Genomic DNA, 25,779 nt, shown 5'->3' on the forward strand with positions numbered 1-25,779 from the left:
ATCACATGCTGCCAGTGTGCCCATCAAACGCAGCCACTGTACCCATAAATTACCGCCACTGTGCTCCATTAGATGCTGCCACTGTGCCCATCAAATGCAGCCACTGTGCCCATCAATTGCCGCCACTGTGCCCCATCAGATGCTGCCCGGCACTTACTTGTGTCTCAGGGTGGGTCAGCGGCGGTCTCCTGCACGTCCTCGATGTCTTCTTCCGTCCTCTCTCAGGCATCCAATCACAGCGCCTGACGTTTCAGCCAATCAGGTGACCGGTAATAGACCCGGCAACCTGATTGGCTAAGAGGCGGATTCAGTGTTCGCAAAGCAAATACCTTCTCTTTGTTAACACACAGCTGAGTGATCAGCAAACGCCCAGCATGGCACCCGCTGTTCACATTTTTGGGCGCCTATTAGAGCCTACGGCTCTAATCGGGTGCTTCTAAAAAAAACACCCCCCCCGCCGCTGTAATTCAGATGGCCGGCGCCTAAAAAAATGGGCCGGGCACCTGAATAGAGGGTGTCAGCAGCAACCATAGATAGATTCGTGCAATGCATGAATCTATCTATGGCGATTAGAGCGGTGCAGGAGAGAGAGGGCGCCCTTTATGGACGCACCGCCACTGCCAGGCACAGCTGACATCTTTCCATTAACATGCTCAGGGCTGTCTTAACGCCATCATGGGCCCCTGGGCAAAGTAATGCACTGGCAGAGGCGGCTCTATGGTTTTGTAAGGCCTTAGGCAAAACTTGACATGGGGCCCCCATCTCACACCCATGATGGGAAAAATAATTCAAGGACAAGAGCCTCTTCCCCACAACCCTGGCCGGTGGCTGTGGGGGTCTGCGGGCAGGGGGCTTATCGGAATCTGGAAGCCCCCTTTAACAAGTTGGCCCCCAGATCCTGCTCTTTAATAACTAAGGGGCGGGGGCCACCCGGTGATGTCACCTGGTGAACCCGCCCCTTGTGACGACACTATCTGAGGGCATGCTGGGTCATTGACGTCACAAGGGGTGGTGTCGCCGATATTCACTGGTTGTTAGGGACGCTGGTGGCCCCGCTCCTGAGTCATGGCTCATAATGCTGCCTGAGCACAGTAGCGTTAAGGTCCCCTGTCCCTCAAAACTGGGGTAATGCATTGGCAAGTTAGGCGGTCCGCGAGGCCCCTGTGAGTGCGAGGCCTTAGGCGACTGCCTAATTAAAGAGCCGCCTCTGTGCACTGGAACCCCTACCAGCCTGACCCAATTTTATGCACCTGCCCTCAAGAATTTCAGTTGATGGAATTAAATATATACATTAATTCGTAATTTCAATACATTTTTTAAAACATGCCATAAATCATAGACTAATCAACAGAAAAGGGGGGGGGGGAGGGGGGAGTGGAACGGCACAGTACAGAGTCCGGGATGCTGCCCAACCGTTGGCAAGTGTGATGTAATGAGAGATTTATTATGGGGGGGCCCCCCATGCACCTGGGGCCCCCGGGCAGTGCCCAGGGTTGCCCATGCTTTAAGACAGCCCTGAAAACGCTCTTTAACCAGCACAAAGTATACAGACAAAGGGCCCCTTCGTCCCCCCGCAGGGTACCCAGACCACAAAGGCTGAATCCAAATCTTATATATATATTTTTTGTAGTTTTGGGTGGAGTCGGGATTGGCTCACACCAGGAAACGACAGAGTGCACGCTCATTTCTGCGTATTTTCAGCAGGTCCCCATGAGCTGCGTCTAGGGGAACCCCCTTAATTTCAAAGGGCTGCCCTAAGCGTGAGAAACGTTTAACAAAGTCGCTGTTGTCTGTATAAGACAGGAAGTAAAGAGAAATCTCCCTAATGGGACACACATGGCACAAAATATAACCCAACAGGGGTTTTGTTTCTGTCCTATAGACCGTGGCGGTGTTCTGTCAAAGTGCCCCCCCATCGAATAGTGCCCAGGACGAACGGCGCATGCGCGCCTAACGTCATAGCACAACCGCTGTTTTCCCTTGGCTGACGTAGCAAAGGCGCATGCGCACATCGTAAGATGGGAGATACCATTTCAAAGGCACAATGTAAACCTATACAAACAGCGGGGGGGGGGGGACACCGTAGTTCTCAGGTTGTGCATCGCTGCTGCTGGAGGGCGGCTAACGGCGATGGACAATGTAAGAACTATGGTCTCTCCCCCCCCCCCACTGTTTGTATAGGTTTCAATTGTGCCTGTGAAATGGTATCTCCCCTCGAGAGATACCTCCTACAATGTGTGCATGCGCCCCCCTGGCACGTCAGTCCAGCTGAGCGGCAACGGGCACTATTCGACAGAACACTGGGACACGTTCATCTAGAGCCCAGGGCAAACATGCCAAGCTGCAAAGGGGAAGGACAGGTGAGTACAGGTGAGTACAGGCCGAGTACAGGTGAGTACAGGCCGAGTACAGGCCGAGTACAGGTGAGCACAGGTGAGTACAGGCCGAGTACAGGTGAGCACAGGTGAGTACAGGCCGAGCACAGGTGAGTACAGGCCGAGTACAGGTGAGTACAGGCCGAGTACAGGTGAGTACAGGCCAAGTACAGGTGAGTACAGGCCGAGTACAGGCTGAGTACAGGCCGAGTACAGGCTGAGTACAGGCCGAGTACAGGCCGAGTACAGGTGAGTACAGGCCGAGTACAGGTCGAGTACAGGCCAAGTACAGGTGAGGACAGGCCGAGTACAGGTGAGTACAGGCCGAGTACAGGTGAGTACAGGCCGAGTACAGGTGAGTACAGGCCAAGTACAGGTGAGTACAGGCTGAGTACAGGCCGAGTACAGGCTGAGTACAGGTGAGTACAGGCCGAGTACAGGTGAGTACAGGCCGAGTACAGGTCGAGTACAGGCCAAGTACAGGTGAGGACAGGCCGACTCTGCACCATCTGCAATAGGAGAAAAGTTTGTCAGGAAGGTGGGACTCTTGGCCAACGCTGCACTCCCCGCATTAGAAGAGGGTTTGTCAGGAAGATAGGACTCACTTTGGATAGCAGTGGGTCTCTGATGGAGGCAATTAATGTAGGGGGGCACTCTGATGGGGCAATTGATGTAGGGGGGCACTCTGATGGGGCAACTGATCTAAGGGGTCACTTTGATGGGGGCAACTGATGTAAAGGGGCACTCTGATGGGGCGAAATTGATGTAAGGGGGCACTCTGATGGGGCGAAATTGATGTAAGGGGGCACTCTGATGGGGGAACTCTGATGGGGAAATTGATGTAAGGGGCACTCTGATGGGGCAACTGATGTAAGGGGTCACTTTGATGAGGGCAACTGATGTAAGGGGTCACTTTGATGAGGGCAACTGATGTAAGGGGCATTTTGATGGGGCAACTGATTTAATGGGGGACTCGGATGGGGGCAATTGATGTAGGGGGGGCACTCTGATGGGGAAATTGATGTAAGGGGTCACTTTGATGAGGGCAACTGATGTAAGGAGCCACTCTGATGGGGCAACTGATGTAAAGGGGCCACTCTGATGGGGCAATTGATGTAGGGGGCACTCTGATGGGGAAAGAAATGTATGTAAGGGGGCACTCTGTTGGGGGTAATTGATGTAAGGGGTCACTTTGATGAGGGAAACTGATGTAAGGAGCCACTCTGATGGGGCAACTGATGTAAAGGGGCACTCTGATGGGGCAACTGATGTAAGGGGGCACTCTGATGGGGGAAATTGATGTAAGGGGGCACTCTGATGGGGAAATTGATGTAAGGGGGCACTCTGATGGGGGCAATGGATGTAAGGGGGCACTCTGATGGGGGCAATGGATGTAAGGGGGCACTCTGATGGGGAAACTGATGTAAGGGGTCACTTTGATGAGGCCAACTGATGTAAGGGGCCACTCTGATGGGGGAAATTGATTTAAGGGGCACTCTGATGGGGCAACTGATGTAGAGGGGGTAATCTGATGTAAGGGGCACTCTGATGGGGGAAACTGATGTAAGGGGCCACTCTGATGGGGCAACTGGTGTAAAGGGGCACTCTGATGGGGGAAATTGGTTTAAGGGGCATGCTGATGGGCAACTGATGTAAGGAGGCACTCTGATGGGGGAAATTGATGTAAGGGAGCACTCTGATGGGGCAGCTGATGTAGGGGGCACTCTGATAGGGGAACTGATTTAAGGGGGCACTCTGATGGGGGCAATTGATGTAGGGGGGCACTCTGATGGGGAAATTGATGTAAGGGGGCACTCTGATGGGGGAAGTTGATTTAAGGGGGGACTTTGATGGGGCAACTGATGGGGGAAATTGATGTAAGGGAGCACTCTGATGGGGCAATTGATGTAGGGGGGCACTCTGATGGGGAAATTGATGTAAGGGGGCACTTTGATGAAGGCAACTGATGTAAGGAGCCACTCTGATGGGGCAACTAATGTAAAGGGGCACTCTGATGGGGCAACTGATTTATGAGGGTAATTGATGTAAAGGGGCACTCTGATGGGGGCAATGGATGTAAGGGGGCACTCTGATGGGGAAACTGATGTAAGGGGTCACTTTGATGAGGCCAACTGATGTAAGGGGGGAACTCTGATGGGGGAAATTGATTTAAGGGGCACTCTGATGGGGCAACTGATGTAGAGGGGGTAATCGGATGTAAGGGGCACTCTGATGGGGGAAACTGATGTAAGGGGTCACTTTGAGGGCAACTGATGTTAAGGGGGCACTCTGATGGGGGAAATTGGTTTAAGGGGCATGCTGATGGGCAACTGATGTAAGGAGGCACTCTGATGGGGGAAATTGATGTAAGGGGCCACTCTGATGGGGGAGTTTTATTTAAGGGGGGACTTTGATGGGGAAACTGATGGGGTAATTGATGTAAGGGGGCACTCTGATGGAGGAAACTGATGTAAGGGGGCACTCTGATGGAGGAAACTGATGTAAGGGGGCACTCTGATGGGGCAACTGATGTAAAGGGTCACTCTGATGTGGGAAATTGATGTAAGGGGGGCACTCTGATGGGGAAACTGATGTAAGGGGGGCACTCTGATGGGGCAACTAATGTAAAGGGGCATAGGGGCTCCCTGCATCTTTGTCAGACTGTTAGGGACTTCTGCACCCCCCCAGATCAGATGGGCTAGGTCCGCCCCCCATTTCAAGAGCCAATGAAAGCAGCAGAGGGCCTGGAAGGGAATCGGCACGGTGGATATGGCTGAAGAGTAACACAAGACACCAATCAAGAAGCACATACAAGAATGATGACGTCACAGATGATGCTGCTTTTTTTTTTAACCCTTGGATGACCATGCTGCTACTCCATAGATACAGTGCAGTAAGTGAGCGTTGCCACCCTAGGACAGAAAGTGGCAGAATCATCATGTGAAAAAAAATCCAGATGAGTGAAAACGAATGCAGCCCCCACATCCAAGCATTAGTAGGACATTTTTAGTCTTGGGTTTAGATACTCTTGACATGTTGAGGGACCATCGTCTAAAGCAGTGGTCTCCAAACTGCGGCCCGGGGGCCAGATGCGGCCCTTTGCTTGCTTTGATCCGGCCCTTGGGGCCCTATTTTCAAACACTAATACCAACAATGGGAGATAATTCGACCCACTGATACCAATGATGGTGCGCAATTCCTCGCAATGAGACGAACGATGGGACACAATTCCTCGCAATAACACCAATGACACCAGCAATGGGGCTTAACCACTTAAGCCCCGGACCATTATGCAGGTCAAGGACCCGGCCAGTTTTTGCGATTCCGCACGGCGTCACTTTAACTGACAGTTGCGCGGTCGTGCGACGTGGCTCCCAAACAAAATTGGCGTCCTTTTTTGCCCAAAAATAGAGCTTTCTTTTGGTGGTATTTGATCACCTCTGCGGTTTTTATTTTTTGCGCTATAAACAAAAATAGAGCGACAATTTTGAAAAAAATGCAATATTTTTTACTTTTTGCTATAATAAATATCCCCAAAAAATATATAAAAAAACATAATTTTTCCTCAGTTTAGGCCGATACGTATTCTTCTACCTATTTTTGGTAAAAAAAAATCGCAATAAGCGTTTATCGATTGCTTTGCGCAAAATTTATAGCGTTTACAAAATAGGGGATAGTTTTATGTAATTTTTATTAATCATTTTTTTTTTTTTTTACTAGTAATGGCGGCGATCAGCGATTTTTTTCGTGACTGCGACATTATGGCGGACACATCGGACACATTTTTGGGACCATTGTCATTTTCACAGCGAAAAGTGCTATAAAAATGCACTGACTACTGTGAAAATGACCATTGCAGATTAGGAGTTAACCACTAGGGGGCGCTGTAGGGGTTAAGTGTGACCTCAATTGTGTTTCTAACTGTAGGGGGGCGGGGCTGGATGTGTGACGTCATTGATCGTCTTTTCCATATATCAGGGAACAGACGATCAGTGAAACTGCCACAGTGAAGAACGGGGAAGCTGAGTTTACACTCACCTCTCCCCGTTCTTCAGCTCCTGTGACCGATCGCGGGACACCGGCAGCGTTCGGGTCCGCGGGTCCCGCGGGCGCGGTCACCGAGCTTCAGAACAGGTCGCGTGCGCTCGCCGGCGGTGCGTGCGCGCGCGCAACCCACGGCTGGGCTCTTAAAGGCGACGTACCTGTAAGTGATTGTGCCATTCTGCCGACGTATATCAGCGTTAGGCGGTCCCTAAGTGGTTAATGACACCAATGACGGGGCATGTTTCCTCCCACTGACACCAAAGATGGGGCATTGTTTATTCCCACTGATAATCGGGACCTTCTCTACCCCCGATGGCCACAGTCCGGCCCCCGTTAAGTCTGAAGAACAGTAATCACAGGGGCGGACTGACCATTGGCACTCTCGGGCACTTCCCGAGGGCCCCATGCCACCAGGGGGCCCCTTTAGGGATGCCAGGCTCAGTAAAACTAGGGACAGTATGTAGAAATATGTGTTTTTTTTTACATCTGTCCCTGATATGTCCGAAACCGACATGCTTTTGATGTGAAAATCCTGAGATTTTAGCTGCGCTGCCTCCTGGCGTGGTGGCCATCTGTAAGCCCAGGGGCCCCATAATCTTCAATTGCCCGGGGGCCCCATGAGTTGTCAGTCCGCCCCTGGTAATCTGGACCTTTGTTTAGAAAGTTTGGAGACCCCTGGTCTAAAGAATGGGTACCCAACATGTGGCCCTCTGGTTGTTTCAGGACTACATGTCCCATGAGGCATTGCAGGGCATGACTCCCAAAGGCAGAGGCACGATGGGACTTGTAGTTTCACAGCAGCTGGAGGGCCACAGGTTGAGTACCCCATGATCTAAAGTATGAGCAGCATGGCCTTGTATAAATGGAGGGTCTCAATCTTCTCCCCCCCCCCCCCCCCGGGCCGGTGCCCGAGGCCCTTCAGGGTAAGTCGATCCCGATGGTGACATCTGTCCCTGTAAAACAAGGCGGGCCGCGCTCATTGATTAATTTTGCGATGATCCGGCTCCTGTCGGCCCTCATACGGAATCCCTGCCAGTCGAACGTGATTGAGCGCGGAGGGCGAGAGGGAACAGGTGGCTGTGAATAGCGGGCCGGAGGAGGAATTTGAGACCTCGGATTTACAGTTTATCCAGCATGGCGTGACAACAGCTGCGCCCGGGCCCTTCTGACGGCATTTGTTTGCATTTATCTCCGGGTGGGCTCCGGTACATGCCACGAGATGCCCCCAGATTGAAGACAAATCCTGTGACAACCCCCCCCACCCCCCCCACAAGAAGAAAAAGTGGGCCGAGGGCGCGTTAATAAATCGGGCAAAGCTGGCAGCTGTCTACGGGAGACGATTCTGGGGGGCGGAATGTGGAAAGCACATGGGAAGGTTTCTCTGATATCTGAGGAAGGACAGATTCGTATGATCCGGAGCCCGGGATAGGAAAGAAAGATATGGAAGGGAGAAAGGAAAGAAGGTCGGAGAGAGAGAAAAGAAAAAGAGAAAACAGATGGAAAGGGCTGGGTGATGCTTAAATGTTCTCCAGACAGGAAATGAGGCGGGATCTATCTAGATGTAGCTTCTAATGCACATTGTGAGGAGCTCAGAGTGTGCGGTAAAATCAGAGACCATTTCAGACCAGAGGAGCCGCTACAACTGTGCAAGACGGAAGGGAGGACGGCGTCACTGGAAGCGGGGATCATCGGGTGATCTCTATTATTTCTCTTTCTTCTGCAGTGGTTCCGGCAGTAGATCTAGCAGGTGATCTAGCAGTGGCTTTGGCAGTACTCAGTAGATCTAGTGCTGGGTGTGGGGAGGGGGGGTTGGGCAGTGCTGGGTGTGGCGGGTTGGGGGCAGTGCAGGGTGTGGGGAGGGGGGAAATGCAGGGTGTGGGGAGGGGGGGTGGTCAGTGCTGGGTGTGGCGGGTTGGGGGGCAGTGCTGGGTGTGGAGAAGGGGGGGCAGTGCTGGGTGTGCAGAAGGGGGGCAGTGCTGGGTGTGGAGAAGGGGGGCAGTGCTGGGTGTGGGGAGGAGGGGGGGTTGGGCAGTGATGGGTGTGGAGGGGGGCAGTGCTGGGTGCTGGGTTTTGGGGAGGGGGCAGTGCTGGGTGTGGAGAAGGGGGGCAGTGCTGGGTGTGGCGGGGGGCAGTGCTGGGTGTGGAGAAGGGGGGCAGTGCTGGGTGTGGGGAGGAGGGGGGGTTGGGGGGCAGTGCTGGGTGTTGGGAGGGGGGCAGTGCTGGGTGTGGAGATGGGGGGCAGTGCTGGGTGTGGGGAGGAGGGGGGGTTGGGGGGCAGTGCTGGGTGTGGGGAGGGGGGGTTGGGCAGTGCTGGGTGTGACGGGTGGGAGCATTTCTGGGTGTGTGGAGGGGGGAAGTGCAGGGTGTGGGGAGGGGGGGGTGGGCAGTGCTGGGTGTGGCGGGTTGGGGGCAGTGCTGGGTGTGGCGGGTTGGGGGAAGTGCTGGGTGTGTGGAGGGGGGAAGTACAGGGTGTGGGGAGGGGGTTGGGGGGCAGTGCTGGGTGTGGCGGGTTGGGGGGCAGTGCTGGGTGTGGCGGGTTGGGGGGCAGTGCTGGGTGTGGCGGGTTGGGGGAAGTGCTGGGTGTGTGGAGGGGGGAAGTACAGGGTGTGGGGAGGGGGTTGGGGGGCAGTGCTGGGTGTGGCGGGTTGGGGGAAGTGCTGGGTGTGTGGAGGGGGGAAGTACAGGGTGTGGGGAGGGGGTTGGGGGGCAGTGCTGGGTGTGGCGGGTTGGGGGAAGTACTGGGTGTGGCGGGGGGCAGTGCTGGGTGTGGCGGGGGGGGGGGGCAGTGCTGGGTGTGGCGGATCCCCCGGGGGTTTCCTGTTCACGGGAACAAAGAATCTTTATTGCAAAATTTGCATCTCGCCCTTCACTGGGGGGAAGATCTCACCATTCATAGAGAAATCATCACAAGTAATCCGTGTAATATCTCTGACATATACTGTAGTGCTGTACAGAGAACACTGAGCCAATCACATCAGTCTCTGTACCAGAGGAGCTTACACTCTAATGTCCCCTCCCCCACAGTCATGTGATACAATATCACAGACACAGTAACACTCTTAGGAAACTGTGGGGTAGATTCAGGTAGGGAGCGCGTATTTGTGTGCGGGCGTAACGTATCCTATTTACGTTACGCCACCGCAACTTTGACAGGCAAAGCAAAATTGTGGCAGCGTAGCGTAAATAGGCCGGCGTAAGCCCGCCTAATTCAAATGTGGAAGATGTGGGCGTGTATTATGTAAATGTATTGTGACCCCCACGTAAATGACACTTTTTCCAAACGGCGCATGCGCCGTCCGTGAAAGTATCCCAGTGTGCATGCTCCAAATTAACCCGCAAATAGCCAATGCTTTCGACGTGAACGTAAATGACGCTCAGCCCTATTCGCGAACGACTTACGCAAACGACGTAATCGACAGAAAATTCGACGCTGGCCCAACGTCCATACTTAACATTGGCTGCGCCTCATATAGCAGGGGTAACTTTAAGCCGGAAAAAGCCTTACGTAAACGGCGTATCTGTACTGCGACGGCCGGGCGTACGTTCATGAATAGGCGTATCTTGCTGATTTACATATTCTAGGCGTAAATCAGCGTACAGGCCCCTAGCGGCCAGCGTAAATAGGCGAAGTTAAGATACGACAGCGTAGGAGACTTACGTCGGTCGTATCTAGGCAACATTTAAGCGTATCTCAGTTTGAGCATACGCTTAAAGTTGCGACGGCGCGGATTCGGACTTACGGCGGCGTATCTACAGATACGCCCGTCGTAAGTCTTTCTGAATCCGGCCCATTGTTGAAGTTCTGCACCTCTAAGCGCTCTGGGCCCATTCACAATCTCCATCCATTGAGTGGGGGTGGGGAGGCGGCGGTGGGTCCTATTTTAGCGTTACTTTCCTAGAATACGCATTCCTAATGTCCCGGGATTATGGGATTAGCGGGACGGTCCGTATAATTACTGCAGAATTTCTGGCACATCCTCAGCGCTGGGATTGGGTTACTGAAATACTAACTATGGAGGGGAGAATGGAAAACTCGACCTCCTATCACCCCCTGGTGGCAGAGACCGCCAACTACACCGCAGGACAGTGACATCATCACCTTCTACAAAGAGCGTCGTCTTCCGAAAAGGAAACTCCGGACAAAACTTTTCTTTGTTTGGAGGATCGGAGCCTTAAAGGGGAACTCCTTCCAAAAAAAAAATAACAGGATAGAAACGATCGAACGATCGGCCTTTTAAAAAGATAAAACAACTCCGGCATTGGCCGCAATATTTACCTTCAATTCAGAGATCCCCCCCCCAGGTCTTCTTTTTTCTCTCTCTCACTAGATGTCCTCAGTCTGACTTCAGGTAATATTCAAGCCACTTCCTCTGAGCCCAGGTTGTCCTGACCCCAACCAAGCTTGGTGATTGGACAGTGAGAGGAGAACCAGCAGACCAATGATCTCATCTCTCCGTCAATCTGCTCTCTTCTCCTATTGGCACAGTGATGAGAGTCCTCAGCCCCCCCCCCCTCCCAAATACCCGGCTTGCTTTAGAAGCTCCAGCCCTCCATAGTGCCTCAACCTCCAATAGCATCCCACAATGCCTTCCCAGCTCCCATAGTGGCCCCTGAGAAGCCTGCCCCCCTCACTGCCCTCTTCAATCCCTGGCCTGCTGAAGAACCTCCAGCCCTCCATAGTGCCTTCCAGCTAAGTGGCCCCCTAAGAGCCCTCATTCTCCTACACTGCCCCCCCCCCCCCAGCATCCCTGGCCTCTTGTTAGAACCACCAGTACTCTATCGCTCCCCAACCTCCAATGGTGTCCCACAGTGCCTCCCCCCTCCAATGGTGTCCCACAGTGCCTCCCACCTCCAATGGTGTCCCACAGTGCCTCCTAGCTCCCATGGTGGCCCACAGTGCCTCCCACCTCCAATGGTGTCCCACAGTGCCTCCTAGCTCCCATAGTGGCCCACAGTGCCCCCCACCTCCAATGGTGTCCCACAGTGCCTCCCACCTCCAATGGTGTCCCACAGTACCTCCTAGCTCCCATGGTGGCCCACAGTGCCCCCCACCTCCAATGGTGTCCCACAGTGCCTCCTAGCTCCCATGGTGGCCCACAGTGCCTCCCGCCTCCAATGGTGTCCCACAGTGCCTCCCACCTCCAATGGTGTCCCACAGTGCCTCCCACCTCCAATGGTGTCCCACAGTGACTCCTGGCTCCCATGGTGGCCCACAGTGCCTCCCAACTCCAATGGTGTCCCACAGTGCCTCCCAGTTCCCATTGTGGCCCACAGTGCCCCCTGAGATCCCTCAGCCTCCCACTCCCATCCCCGGCCTGCTACAGAACCTCCAACCCTCCACAGTGCCCCAACCTCCAATAGTGTCCCACAGTGTTGTAGAGTCTCCGACCTTCTTCCATCCTCACCGTGACATCCAAAGTCTTTCATCATTTCAATACGTTATGCATTCACATACATTTTGTTTTTGAGTATAAACATTTTATACTTTTGGGGCATGGAAGGTTTTGGAAGAATTTACTGGGTCCTGGTCTCAAAAAAGTTGAGCCCTTCTGCCCATTTCCCTTGGTCAGCGAGTTACTCACTTCTCTACTATAGAGTTGAAGGTTCTCCCTCTTTAAAAGGCACCCCCTGCTCTACAATCTCTATTTGGACTAACTTGGCCCTTCTCTCTGTGGATATAGCTCCCGAGCAGGCTCATTTACCTACATCTCACAGTCAGGTAGGTCATAGCTCATCGCACCAGTCCTCCAATTCTGGGGTTTGGAGAGATCCTGTCTGTGAGGAATGTCCTTTGAGCCACATTCTGGGTTCCCATAACAGAAGGTTCCTCCTACGTTGCAGGATCATTCCTTAGCTTAATGCACCAGTCCTCCCGTTCTGGGGCTGGTCGGGGGACTACTCTTCACATGTTTGGAAAAACCCTGTCTTTGGGGAAATGTCTCCTGGGCTACATTCTGGGTTCCTGGAACAAATTGTCCCTCCTACATAGCAGGATAATTACCTGATCCCTAGATCAGTACCTGGCCCAATGCACCAGCCTTCCTATTTTGGGGCTAGTAAGAACTACTCTTCCCATATTCAGAAAGATCTGGTCTTAGAGGAACATCTCTTGGGCTACATCCTGGATTCCCAGAACAGAAGGTTCCTCCTACATTGCAGGATCAATACCTGGCCCAATGCACCAGTCCTCCCGTTCTGGGGCTGGTTGGGACTGCTCTTCCTATGTTTGGAAAGATCCTGACTCTGAGGAATGTCTCCTGGGCTACATTCTGGGATCCTGGGACAGATGGTCCCTACTACATAGCAGGATAATTCCCTGATCCCTAGATCATTACCTGGCCCAATGCACCAGTCTTCCTTTTTTGGGGCTGGTAAGAACTACTCTTCCCATGGTCAGAAAGATCCAGAGTAATGTCTCCTGGGCTACATTCTGGAGTCCCGTAACAGATGGTTCAGCCAACATCCCACGATCATTACCCAGCCCAATGCACCAGTCCTCCCATTCGGGGACTGGTAAGAACGACTTCCCACGTTTAGAAAAAAAATGTGGTCTTTGGAGAATGTCTCCTGGGCTACATTCTGGATTCCCGCAACAGAAGGTTTCTCCTACACTGCAGGATGATTCCTTGGCTCAATGCACCAGTCCTCCCGTTCTGGGGCTGGTAGGGACTACTCTTCCCATGTTTGGAAAGATCCAGTTTTTGGAGAATGTCTCCTGGGCTACATTCTGGGTTCCTGGAACAGATGGTCCCTCCTCCATAGCAGGATAATTCCGAGACCATTATCTGGCCCAATGCACCAGTCCTCCAGATCTGGTCTTAGAGGAACATCTCTTGGGCTACATTCTGGATTCCCAGAACAGAAGGTTCCTCCTACATTGCAGGATCAATACCTGGCCCAATGCACCAGTCCTCCCGTCCGGGGGGCTAGTAAGAACGACTCTTCCCACGTTTGGAAAGATTTGGTCTTTGGAGAACGTCTCCTGGGCTACATTCTGGATTCCTAGAACAGATGGTTCCCCCTACATCCCAGGATCATTACCTGGTCCAATGCATCAGTCCTGCAGTTTCGGGGCTAGTAAGAACTATTCTTCCCATATTCAGAAAGATCTTGTCTTTGAGAAACATCTCCTGGGCTACATTCTGGATTCCCGGAACAGATCGTTAATCCAACAGCTCTGGACCATTCCATGGCCCAACGCACCAGTCCTCTTGTTCCGGGGCTGGTAAGAACTACTCTTCCCATGTTTAGAATGATCCCGTCTTTGAGGAACATCCCCATGGCTACATTCTGGACTTCCAGAACAGATGGTTCCCCCTACAGCACAGGATCATTACCTGGCCCAATGCATCAGTCCTCCAGTTCCGGGGCTAGTAAGAACTACTCTTCCCATGTTCAGAAAGATCCCGTCTTTGAGGAACATTCCCATGGCTACATTCTGGACTTCCAGAACAGATGGTTCCCCCTACAGCACAGGATCATTACCTGGCCCAATGCATCAGTCCTCCAGGTCAGGGGCTAGTAAGAACTACTCTTCCCATATTCAGAAAGATCTGGTCTTTGAGAAACATCTCCTGGATTCTCGGAACAGATTGTTAATCCAACAGCTCTGGATCATTACCTGACACAACGCACCAGTCCTCTTGTTCCGGGGCTGGTAAGAACCACTCTTCCCATGTTCAGAAATATCCCATGTTTGAGGAATGTCTCCTGGGCTACATTCTGGAGTCCCGGAACAGATGGATCCTCCTCCATTGCAGGAGTATTCCCTGGACAGGCCTCCTGAGATGTCCAATGGTGTCTAACATCAAGGTACCTATGAGCTTTTACTATCTAGGACAGTGGTTCTCAACCTCAGTCTTCAAGTACCATCAACAGGCCATGTTTCGGGAACATCCCTTAGATATAAAAGCAGCCGTGCATAGAAAACCTGAAAACATGCCCCGTTGGGGGTACTTGAGGACTGAGATTGAGAACCACTGATCTAGGAGATCCAGGAACTCTTGCTAAAATTAAAAAGGTGGTTTAGATCTTGACCGACAAAAAAAAAAAACACACCACCAAAAAAAGGGAGGAGGAAAAAAAAAGGGGGGGGGGGGGACTTGGTACCAATGGAAGACACACTTTGTTAAAACACAAATAGCTTTATTTACAAAATGTTAAAATTGTGGTGTCATACATTGCCCCATAATTCAGTTAACTCTTTCAAAGAAAAAGGGTATATTACAAGTGGTTTACATATATTTTCTTGACAAGCACATAGCTAGGTTGACACGTTTTGCAAAATTGCTTCCTCAGGACCCTTCACGTGTCCTAAGGAAAAGCAACCTGGCTAAAGAAACATCTATTAGTCATAACGTACCAAAACCTTAATACATTTAATGAATCTCAGGTTGTGTCCAATATAGGTTCCTTCAGCCGGGTTGTTCCTCCTCAAAGTACGCAAAGGGTCCTGAGGAAGCAATTTTGCAAAACGCGTCGACCTATGTGCTTGTTACGAAGATTTAGGTAAACAGTATGTACAGTTAACTTTTCTAAAGAAAAGGGAGTATTACTATGGGGCAATATATGACCCCCTCCAAATGTTAATATTGTGATTTTTAGTATTTTGTAAATAAAGCTATTTGTATTTTAACCAACTGTGTCTTCCCTTGTGTTATATTCTAAAATCCTTCACCTTGGTACCAGTAAAGTCCCTTTATTTCTTTGTGTGCTTTAGGTATGCATGTGATGTGGTTATTATTCCGGCACCATATTTCCCTACAATTTGTGGTTTGGATCTTGACATGCATGTGACCCCGTGTTCTAACCCTTTGATTGCTGTAACAAAGATCAGTGCAACAACATTGGGGTAGATTCAGAGAGCAATTACGCCGGCGTATCCATAGATACGCCGCGTAATTGCTAAGTAGCGCCGGCGTATCTACTTTCTGTATTCAGAAAGCTAGATACGCCGACTTTAGCCTAAGATACGACTGGCAAAAGTATCTTACGCCGTCATATCTTAGGGTGCATTCTGACGCTGGCCGCTAGGTGGCGCTCCCATAGATGTCAGCGTAGAGTATGCAAATTACATACTTACGCCGATTCACGAACGTATGTGCGCCCGGCGGTAGTTTTTTTACGTTGTTTGCGTACGTAGTTTTCGGCGTAAGGCTGCTCCTGCTATTAGGAGGCGCAGCCAATGTTAAGTATGAACGTCGTTCCCGCGTCGCGATTTGAAAATTTTACGTCGTTTGCGTAAGTCGTCCGTGAATGGCGCTGGACGCCATTTACGTTCACGTCGATACCAATGACGTCCTTGCGACGTCAATTACCGCAATGCACGTCTAGAAATTTTAGGGACGGCGCATGCGCAGTACGTTCGGCGCGGGAACGCGTCTAATTTAAATAATCCACGCCCCCTACGGGATCATTTGAATTACACGCGCTTACGCCGGCCCCTTTTACGCTACGCCGCAACTTTACAGGCAAGTGCTTTGTGAATCAAGCACTTGCCCGTAAAACTTGCGGAGGCGTAACGTAAATGTCATTCGTTACGCCGCTGCAGTTTTGCACGCACCTACCTGAATCCACCCCAATGTTTTCAACCGTCATGAATGGATTGTGATCACTAGTGATTGGCTACAGTTCATCACATGGTACAGGGTGCTGTGATTGGCAGAGGTACCATGTTATAGCTGTGGGCCAATCTTGGCATAGGAAACACAGCGGTTCTGAATGAATTAATTCAAAACCGTTTTGTTGACATCATGTCATGGCATAGCGATCACGCGATTCCACGGCCAATGAAAGTGGCTGGTTACCGGCAACCGCAATCTGCTATGGTCACGGGAGCTGCACGCAAGGGGTACATCGCTTAGCCTGTAGCTTTGATCACTAGTGATCTGTGATTGGCTACAGCTAATCACACGATACATGGTGCTGTGATCACCCCCTGGTACCATGTGATATCTGTGGGCCAATCACAGGACAGGAAACGCATTCATTCACAAGAACTTTGTTGACATTGTGATCGCATAGCAAACACATAATTCCCTGGCCAATGAAAGCAGCTGGGTACCGGCAAACGCAATCCGCTGTGGTCGCAGGCGTGGCATGCAAGGGGTACGCGACTTGGCCCGCAGCTGCTACATACACTGCGGGGGGACGGCAACTGATTTTCCTGCCATAATTCCAGACTCTTTTCCTGTAATCATACGATCGCATGACCCCCCCGGCAAATGAAAGTGGCTGGGTACCAGCCATCGCATTCCACTGTGTCCTGTGGTCGCGGGAGCAGCGCGCAAAGGGGTACGCCTCTTAGCCTGTAGCTGTACAGTGTGCTGTAATTAGGTACCATGTGATAGCTGTGGGCTAATCACAGCATAGGAAACACAGTTGTTATGAATAAATTCATTCAAAAACGCTTGACATTATGATCATGTGATTGCATAGCGATCACATGATCCCTGGCCAATGAAAGCGACTGGGTACCGGCAACCGCAATCCACCGTGTCCTGTGATTGCGAGAGCAGCACATCACTTAGCCTGTAGCTTTGATTACTAGTGATCTGTGATTGGCAACGGCGAATCACATGATACAGGGTGCTGTGATTGGCCCAGGTACCATGTGATAGCTGTGGGCCAATCACAGAACAGGAAACAGCGGTTATGAAAGAATTAATGCACAACAGCTTTGTTTACATTATGATCATGCAATTAAATTGGCTGCGTACGGGCAACCGCAATCCGTTGTGTCCTGTAGTCGCGGGAGCGGTGCGCAAGGGGTACGTCACTGAGCCTGTAGCTGCCACCCCCCATCTGGTTAACACCACCAGCTCTCCATAGTGCCCCAACTGCCAATAGTGTCCTACGCGGGTCTTCCAGCTTCCATAGTGTCCTACGCGGGCACTCCAGCTCCCATAGTGTCCTACGCGGGCATTCCAGCTCCCAGTGTCCTACGCGGGCATTCCAGCTCCCAGTGTCCTACGCGGGCCTTCCAGCTCCCATAGTGTCCTACGCGGGCCTTCCAGCTCCCATAGTGTCCTACGCGGGGCCTTCCAGCTCCCATAGTGTCCTACGCGGGGCCTTCCAGCTCCCATAGTGTCCTACGCGGGGCCTTCCAGCTCCCATAGTGTCCTACGCGGGGCCTTCCAGCTCCCATAGTGTCCTACGCGGGGCCTTCCAGCTCCCATAGTGTCCTACGCGGGGCCTTCCAGCTCCCATAGTGTCCTACGCGGGGCCTTCCAGCTCCCATAGCGTCATAAGCGAGCCTTCCAGCTCCCATAGTGTCCTACGCGGGGCCTTCCAGCTCCCATAGTGTCCTACGCGGGCCTTCCAGCTCCCATAGTGCCTCCCAGCTCCCATAGTGTCCTACAGGGCAGTGGTCATCAACCCTGTCCTTGGGGCCCACTAACAGGCCAGGTTTGCAAGATGACTGAAATACATCACAGGTGATATCATTTTCTGCTCAGTGATTGCAGTATTATAGTCTGCATCTTCCCAAGGTAATGCATTAAATCTGGCCTGTTAGTGGGCCCTGAGGACAGGAGGCGATGACCACTGCTACAGGGCCTTACAGCTCCCATAGTGGCCCACAGTGCCTCCTAGCTCCCATAATGGCCAAGATTGCCTCCTAAGAGCCCTCAGCCTCCCACACTGCACCCCCCCATCCTCGACCCGCTGATAAAACCACCATCTCTCTATAGTGCCCCAACTGCCAATAGTGTCCTACGCGGGCCTTCCAGCTCCCATAGTGTCTTACGCGGGCATTCCAGCTCCCCATAGTGCCCCAACCTGCAATGGTGTTCCACAGTGCCTCCCAGCTCCCATAGTGGCCCACAGTGCCCCCCCCCGCCCCCCAGAGAGCCACTCAGGCTCCCACACTGCACCCCCCATCCTCGACCTGCTGTTAAAACCAACCAACTCTCCATAGTGCCCCAACCTCCAAGGTTGCCTCCCAGCTCCCATAGTAGTCCACAATGCCCTCAAGCCCCTTGAGAGCCCTCAGCCTCAATGGATTTTCCTGCCATATATCAAAACTCCTTTTCCTGTGACTGTAAATAATAATAAAAAAATAATCACACACATTATTGGCCTCCCAGAATTTTGCTACCATATAAATCACCCGTCGCCGGCCGACCTCTGACCCCCACCCCTTCTCATAATCTTTGTTTCAGTCAGAATACGAGACTCTGCACAATGAAGTTACACCGCGAAACTCCATAAGTATATTCAACTTTTTTTTTTTTCAACCATACAACAGCACACGGGCAGAGGCGACGTACATTGAACGTCATGTACACACATCTTACATATTTTGCCATCGAAAATAGAAAAATACAGAACCAAAAAAAAAAAATACCAAAACAGTTATTTGCCGCGATCCTCCCAAATTTCTCTGTAGGCAAATCGTATTTTATTCTCTTTTTTTTTCTTTTATACATAAAAAATTCTGTAAAAATTTTGAAGTAAAACGATAATAAGCGGTAAAACAAAAAAAAAACTGAAAACCAGCAATGCACAAAGCTGCCAACGGGCGAAAAAAAAAAAAAAAAGCAGAAAATGGCAAAAAAAACAGCAATAATTATAAAAAAATACCCAAATATCTAGATAAACACAATTAGCTGTGAGTCGTTTTTGGATATTTACAGTATGAAAATTCATCATGTTAACCAAACAGCACTCATGAAAACAAAAAACAAAAAAACGCCTGACTGCAGGTGAAGGATGATGAAACAAAAATATATAACATTATATTCACATCTGTTAAAATATAATACACGTCTGTACGGGTGGAGGAGGAGGGGACGGGGGGATCATAATAAAAAAAAAAACGGGGGGGTTCCACAATTTATTGCGCTGTACAGGAAAAAAAACAAAAAAAAACGCATTTTGTCGACATGACAGAGAAGCGAGTGAGGAAGCGCGATTTCAGAAACTGTCCATGGAGCTTGCGCTCGTCGTCGTCGCTTCTGCAGTCCGAAGGGGTTATGGGAAATTTAGTACTCGGGGGTCCAAATAAAGTATTATGGCGCCCGCCCCCCCCCTGGGTTGGGTCGGTTACGTTGTGCGAGCGATCTCCTTGCGTTAATGCTCAGTCGCTGGGTAAAAAAAGGGCGGCGGCGGCGGCTATTCCATCTCAATGTCCTCTTTGGGTTTGTAGACGGAGCCGAACTTCTGCATGTACTTCTTGATGTACTCCTTGGTTTTGTGTTTGACGTTCTCGTTGCAGTCCAGATCCTCCGGGTTCTTGCAGTACTTCAGCTCCTTGTTCATGACGCCGTGCGTCAGCTGTTGGGAGAGGCGGAGAGGGAATGAATTACTGCACAGTGTACTGGAAAATACAGGATTCTGATTGGCTGTATGTTACCCCAGAAATGAAAAAAGAATTCCAGGTATAGATGTATTTATACATTAGTTACATTGTTCCAGCTTGGACTAACTCTGTATACACCGTACCTGTGGGATCCTTCTATACCAGGGGTCTCCAAACTGCGGCCCTGGGGCCGGATGAGGCCCTTTGCTTGCCTAAATGTGGCCCTTGGGGCATTATTCTATCCAATTTAAATGGGGCATACTTCTTGTTGCTGACACCAATGGGGCACTATTCCTCCAACTGACACCATCAATTCTTTCCATTAACACCAACGATGGGGCACTAGTCCTCCCACTGTCAAAGATATGGAATTATTTACTCCCACTGGACATTTTATACTCCCAATGACCCTAGTCTGGCCCCCCCTAAAGTCTGAAGGATCGTAAACTGGCCCTTTGTTTAGAAAGTTTGGAGACCCCTGTCCAAGTTTTTCAAACTGGGGGCCCTCCAACTGTTGCAGAACTACAAGTCCCATCTTGCCTCTGCCTGTGGGAATCATGCTTGTAACTTGTCAGCCTTGCAATGCCTCATGGGACTTGTAGTTTTGCAACAGCTGGAGGGGCGACAGTTTGAGACCCCCTGTTCTAGAACATCCTTCACTAAATGGTGGACCGCAGTCCGCATCAGGACTGACCGTCAGTCCAGTCCAGGCCGTCAGTCCAGTCCAGTCCAGACCGTCAGTCCAGTCCAGTCCAGACCGTCAGTCCAGTCCAGTCCAGACCGTCAGTCCAGTCCAGTCCAGACCGTCAGTCCAGTCCAGTCCAGACCATCAGTCCAGTCCAGTCCAGACCGTCAGTCCAGTCCAGTCCAGACCGTCAGTCCAGTCCAGTCCAGACCGTCAGTCCAGTCCAGTCCAGACCGTCAGTCCAGTCCAGTCCAGTCCAGACCGTCAGTCCAGACCAGACCGTCAGTCCAGTCCAGTCCAGTCCGTCAGTCCAGTCCAGTCCAGACCGTCAGTCCAGTCCAGACCGTCAGTCCAGTCCAGTCCAGACCGTCAGTCCAGTCCAGTCCAGACCGTCAGTCCAGTCCAGTCCAGACCGTCAGTCCAGTCCAGTCCAGACCGTCAGTCCAGTCCAGTCCAGACCGTCAGTCCAGTCCAGTCCAGACCGTCAGTCCAGTCCAGTCCAGACCGTCAGTCCAGTCCAGTCCAGACCGTCAGTCCAGTCCAGTCCAGACCGTCAGTCCAGTCCAGTCCAGACCGTCAGTCCAGTCCAGTCCGGTCCAGTCCAGTCCAGTCCAGTCCAGACCGTCAGTCCAGTCCAGTCCAGACCGTCAGTCCAGTCCAGTCCAGACCGTCAGTCCAGTCCAGTCCGGTCCAGTCCAGACCGTCAGTCCAGTGCAGACCGTCAGTCCAGTCCAGTCCAGTCCAGACCGTCAGACCACCATTCTGCTGTGCTGGATCCTCACTAAGTTGCAGTCATTGGTTGCTAGGACCGCCGTCATCGTAGCAACCAATGATGTCATGTGTGCACCCCCACCCCCTGCTCTCGTCCAGTCTGCCAGGTGGTCATGGACTTTACTGAGAAATCTACTCATTCCTCATTTTGGTATAGGCCAGTGATGGCGAACCTCGGCACCCCAGATGTTTTGGAACTACATTTCCCATGATGCTCATGCACTCTGCAGTGTAGCCGAGCATCATGGGAAATGTAGTTCCAAAACATCTGGGGTGCCAAGGCTCGCCATCACTGGTATAGGCATAGGCAGGAGAGTCTCATCCCATAACCCGCTTGCATAACTACACACCAACATTGTGTTGGCAAAAGATTTTGAACACCTGGTGATCACACGATGAGATGGTTGGACATTCCAAAAAACTTAGGATATTCTACAATATGGGTTTGTGAAGTAGTTTCCCTTTGCAACTTAGATCACCCTCCTCCTTCTGGGGTGGCGTACCTCAAGATGCTGGAGTGGGTCGGTTGGATGAAAAGACTGGGCCTACATTTGGGGTTCCAAGGAGTTTCCCCTCCAGGTGCTCCAGCTTCGTTCCATACATGCTGGGAGATTCAGAGTCCGGGAATGCGAGGGTCCGGCACAGAACCCACCCTACTGAGCACATCTGGGGTGATCCAAAAACCTTGATGAAAGCCTCTCCAGGTGGCTAAAATGGTTGCAAAGTAAAACAGCTCCATATACCCATAACATAGGGGTCTCCAACTTGCGGCCCGGGGGGTCCGGATGTGGCCCTTTCCCTGCCTTTATCCATCCCTTGGGGCACTGCGCCATCCAATGACAACCGGGCATAATTCTTGTCACCAATACAAACAATGAGGGAAACAATTTCTTCCGTTGACACCAACACTGGGGGCACAGTTCCACCAAACACTGGGGGCAACTCTGGGGGCACAGTTCCACCAAACACTGGGGGCAACTCTGGGGGCACAGTTCCACCAAACACTGGGGGCAACTCTGGGGGCACAGTTCCACCAAACACTGGGGGCAACTCTGGGGGCACAGTTCCACCAACTCTGGGGGCACAGTTCCACCAACTCTGGGGGCACAGTTCCACCAACTCTGGGGGCACAGTTCCACCAACTCTGGGGGCACAGTTCCACCAACTCTGGGGGCACAGTTCCACCAACTCTGGGGGCACAGTTCCACCAACTCTGGGGGCACAGTTCCACCAACTCTGGGGGCACAGTTCCTCCAACTCTCGGGGCACAGTTCCTCCAACTCTCGGGGCACAGTTCCTCCAACTCTCGGGGCACAGTTCCTCCAACTCTCGGGGCACAGTTCCTCCAACTCTGGGGGCACAGTTCCACCAACACTGGGGGCACAGTTGGGGGCACAGTTCCACCAACACTGGGGGCACAGTTCCACCAACACTGGGGGCACAGTTCCACCAACACTGGGGGCACAGTTCCACCAACACTGGGGGCACAGTTGGGGGCACAGTTCCACTAACACTGGGGGCACAGTTCCACCAACACTGGGGGCACAGTTCCACCAACACTGGGGGCACAGTTCCACCAACACTGGGGGCACAGTTCCACCAACACTGGGGGCACAGTTCCACCAACACTGGGGGCACAGTTCCACCAACACTGGGGGCACAGTTCCACCAACACTGGGGGCACAGTTCCACCAACACTGGGGGCACAGTTCCACCAACACTGGGGGCACAGTTCCACCAACACTGGGGGCACAGTTCCACCAACACTGGGGGCACAGTTCCACCAACACTGGGGGCACAGTTCCACCAACACTGGGGGCACAGTTCCACCAACACTTGGGGCAGGGAAAGGATGTGCTGCCACTGACAGCCGCAAGTCATGGTGAGATCCAGCAGGGGCATTGTGTGCGGTGTGCCGTTTGCTGACCACATGGCAAGTTCTGCAGCACAGAATTCCCAGCATGGGGTGTGAAGAACTTTCCCATCTAAAAACCGATCATTTTGTTAAAACGACATTAAACGAAAAAGCAATTTCAGCTGGAGCAGATGCTAAAAGGTCGATCATCTGCGCTGTTGTAGCTGCAAACCGAAGATCGGCCCATGGAACGATGTTCTTACCTTGCGAGCGAGGTGCTTGAAGTCCTCGGTGTTGTTAATCCGGCCCATCTTACAGTCCGGCTTCCTGTACGGGTTCAGGCACTGCACAATGAACTGCGACATCTACGCAGGAGAGAGGATACAAGACATTGATCATAGACTCCGGGCATTTCTATAGTAATGACAATTCACACAGTGCATACACATCAGTCTACCCCCTCAAGGAGCTAACAATCTAGGGTCCCTATCTGCACTCTGTACGCAGCGCACCCCTGAACCCTGCACTCTGCACGCCGCGCACCCCTGAACCCTGCACTCTGCACGCCGTGCACCTCTGAACCCTGCACTCTGTACACAGCGCACCCCTGAACCCTGCACACCCCTGAACCCTGCACTCTGCATTACATACACATCAGTCTACCCTCAAGGAGCTTACAATTCTAGGGTCCCTATCTGCACTCTGTACCCTGCGCACCCCTGAACCCTGCACTCTGCGCACCCCTGCACTCTGCACGCCGTGCACCTCTGAACCCTGCACTCTGTACACAGCGCACCCCTGAACCCTGCACTCTGCATTACATACACATCAGTCTACCCTCAAGGAGCTTACAATTCTAGGGTCCCTATCTGCACTCTGTACCCTGCGCACCCCTGAACCCTGCATTACATACACATAAGTCTACCCCCTAAGGAGCTTACAATCTAGGGTCCCTATCTGCACTCTGTACGCCGCGCACCCCTGAACTCTGCACTCCGCGCACCCCTGAACCCTGCACGCCGCGCACCCCTGAACCCTGTACTCTGTACACAGCGTACCCCTGAACCCTGCACACTGTACCCTGCACAACCCTGAACCCTGCACTCTGTACCCAGCGCACCCCTGAACTCTGCACGCCACGCACCCTGCACTCTGTACCCCCCTGAACCCTGCATTACATACAAATCAGTCTACCCTCAAGGAGCTTACAATCTAGTGTCCCCATCTGCACTCTGTACACAGCACACCCCTGAACCCTGCAATCTGTACACAGCTCACCCCTGAACACCACGCGCACCCCTGAACCCTGCACTCTGTACACAGCGCACCCCTGAACACCACGCGCACCCCCGAACCCTGCACTCTGTAATTATCTGCTAATGCCCTATCAGGCAAACCCGGCAACAGGCAAACCCGGACACCTTTTCCTGTTGTTCACTACGTTTTGACTGTATCGCTTTGGTTGTTTTTTTGAACTTATAAAGACATTGTTTTAAGGAGGCAACAGGCAAACCCCGGCAACAGGCAAACCCCGGCAACAGGCAAACCCCGGCAACAGGCAAACCCCGGCAACAGGCAAACCCCGGCAACAGGCAAACCCCGGCAACAGGCAAACCCCGGCAACAGGCAAACCCCGGCAACAGGCAAACCCCGGCACTCTGCTCTTCAAAAGGTTACAATTCTTTTGGTACATTGATAAAAAGAAGCTGAAGAAGCTCCGTAGGATGAAAGGATGGGAAGGTGTGTCCGGACCGGACACGGCATGGTGTACCTACCTCCTTCCTGAAGACCTCTTTGCTCTTCTTGGCCAGCTCACTCGATGTGTCCGCTTCAGCCGTTTTAGCCTTTTTGGAAGACTGAAAAACAAAAGATCACGTACACCGGTCACCGATCATGAAAGACAAAACATCAGGACTACGTACTATTACCTAGATTCACGTAGGGCGGCGTATGTTTGAGCCGGCGTAGCGTATCGTATTTACGCTACGCCGCCGCAAGTTAGAGAGGCAAGTGCTGTATTCACAAAGCACTTGCGTCCTAAGTTACGGCGGCATAGCGTAAATGTGCCGGCGTAAGCGCGCCTAATTAAAATTGGGAAGGGGTGGGCGTGTTTTACGTTAATAAGGCATGACCCCACGTAATTGACGTTTTGAACGTACGGCTCATGCGCCGTCCGTGGACGTAACCCAGTGCGCATGCTCCAAATTACGTCATTGGTTTTCGACGTGAACGTAAATTACGCCCAGCCCCATTCACGGACGACTTACTCAAACGATGTAAAAATTAAAAAAAAATTACGCGGTTCCGACATCCATACTTAACATTGGCTGCGCCATCTTTTTGGTTGAATATCTTTAGGCTTGAAAACGCCTTACGTAAACGGCGTATCTTTACTGCGACGTGCAAGCGTACGTTCGTGAATAGGCGTATCTCGCTGATTTACGTATTCTAGGCGTAAATCAGCGCACACGCCCCTAGCGGCCAGCGTAAAAACAGACAGCTAAGATACGACGGCGCAGGCGGTCGTATCTTGGCTACATTTAAGTGTATCTCAATTTTAGAATACACTTAAATATACGACGGCGCAGATTCGGAGTTACGACGGCGTATCTACTGATACGCCGTCGTATCTCTACGTGAATCTGGCTAAATGTTTTCATACTGTGGAAGGTACAATGTTAAGACCAAACCATATAAATAAAGCCTGACCATTGAAAGCCCCATTGCCCCCCCCCACCCTCAACTAGAC

At 51.9% G+C, this 25,779-nt stretch overlaps 1 protein-coding gene across 5 annotated transcripts in view; it reads right to left on the minus strand.

Moving 5' to 3' along the window:
- Positions 1 to 18,630: 18,630 nt before the first annotated feature.
- Positions 18,631 to 25,779, minus strand: part of SETD2 (SET domain containing 2, histone lysine methyltransferase) — a 121,379-nt gene continuing 114,230 nt past the window's right edge. For all 5 annotated transcript variants that reach the window (XM_040355241.1, XM_040355239.1, XM_040355238.1 and 2 more), the window contains 3 exons: positions 24,806 to 24,886; positions 23,294 to 23,395; positions 18,631 to 19,694 (listed from right to left, as the gene is read on the minus strand). In XM_040355241.1, the coding sequence (XP_040211175.1) occupies positions 19,533 to 19,694; positions 23,294 to 23,395; positions 24,806 to 24,886 (345 nt within the window). In that variant the 3' untranslated portion in view covers positions 18,631 to 19,532. The remainder of the gene's footprint in view (positions 19,695 to 23,293; positions 23,396 to 24,805; positions 24,887 to 25,779) is intronic.

The sequence above is a fragment of the Rana temporaria genome, chromosome 5, assembly GCF_905171775.1.
Source record: "Rana temporaria chromosome 5, aRanTem1.1, whole genome shotgun sequence".
Lineage (NCBI taxonomy): Eukaryota > Metazoa > Chordata > Amphibia > Anura > Ranidae > Rana > Rana temporaria.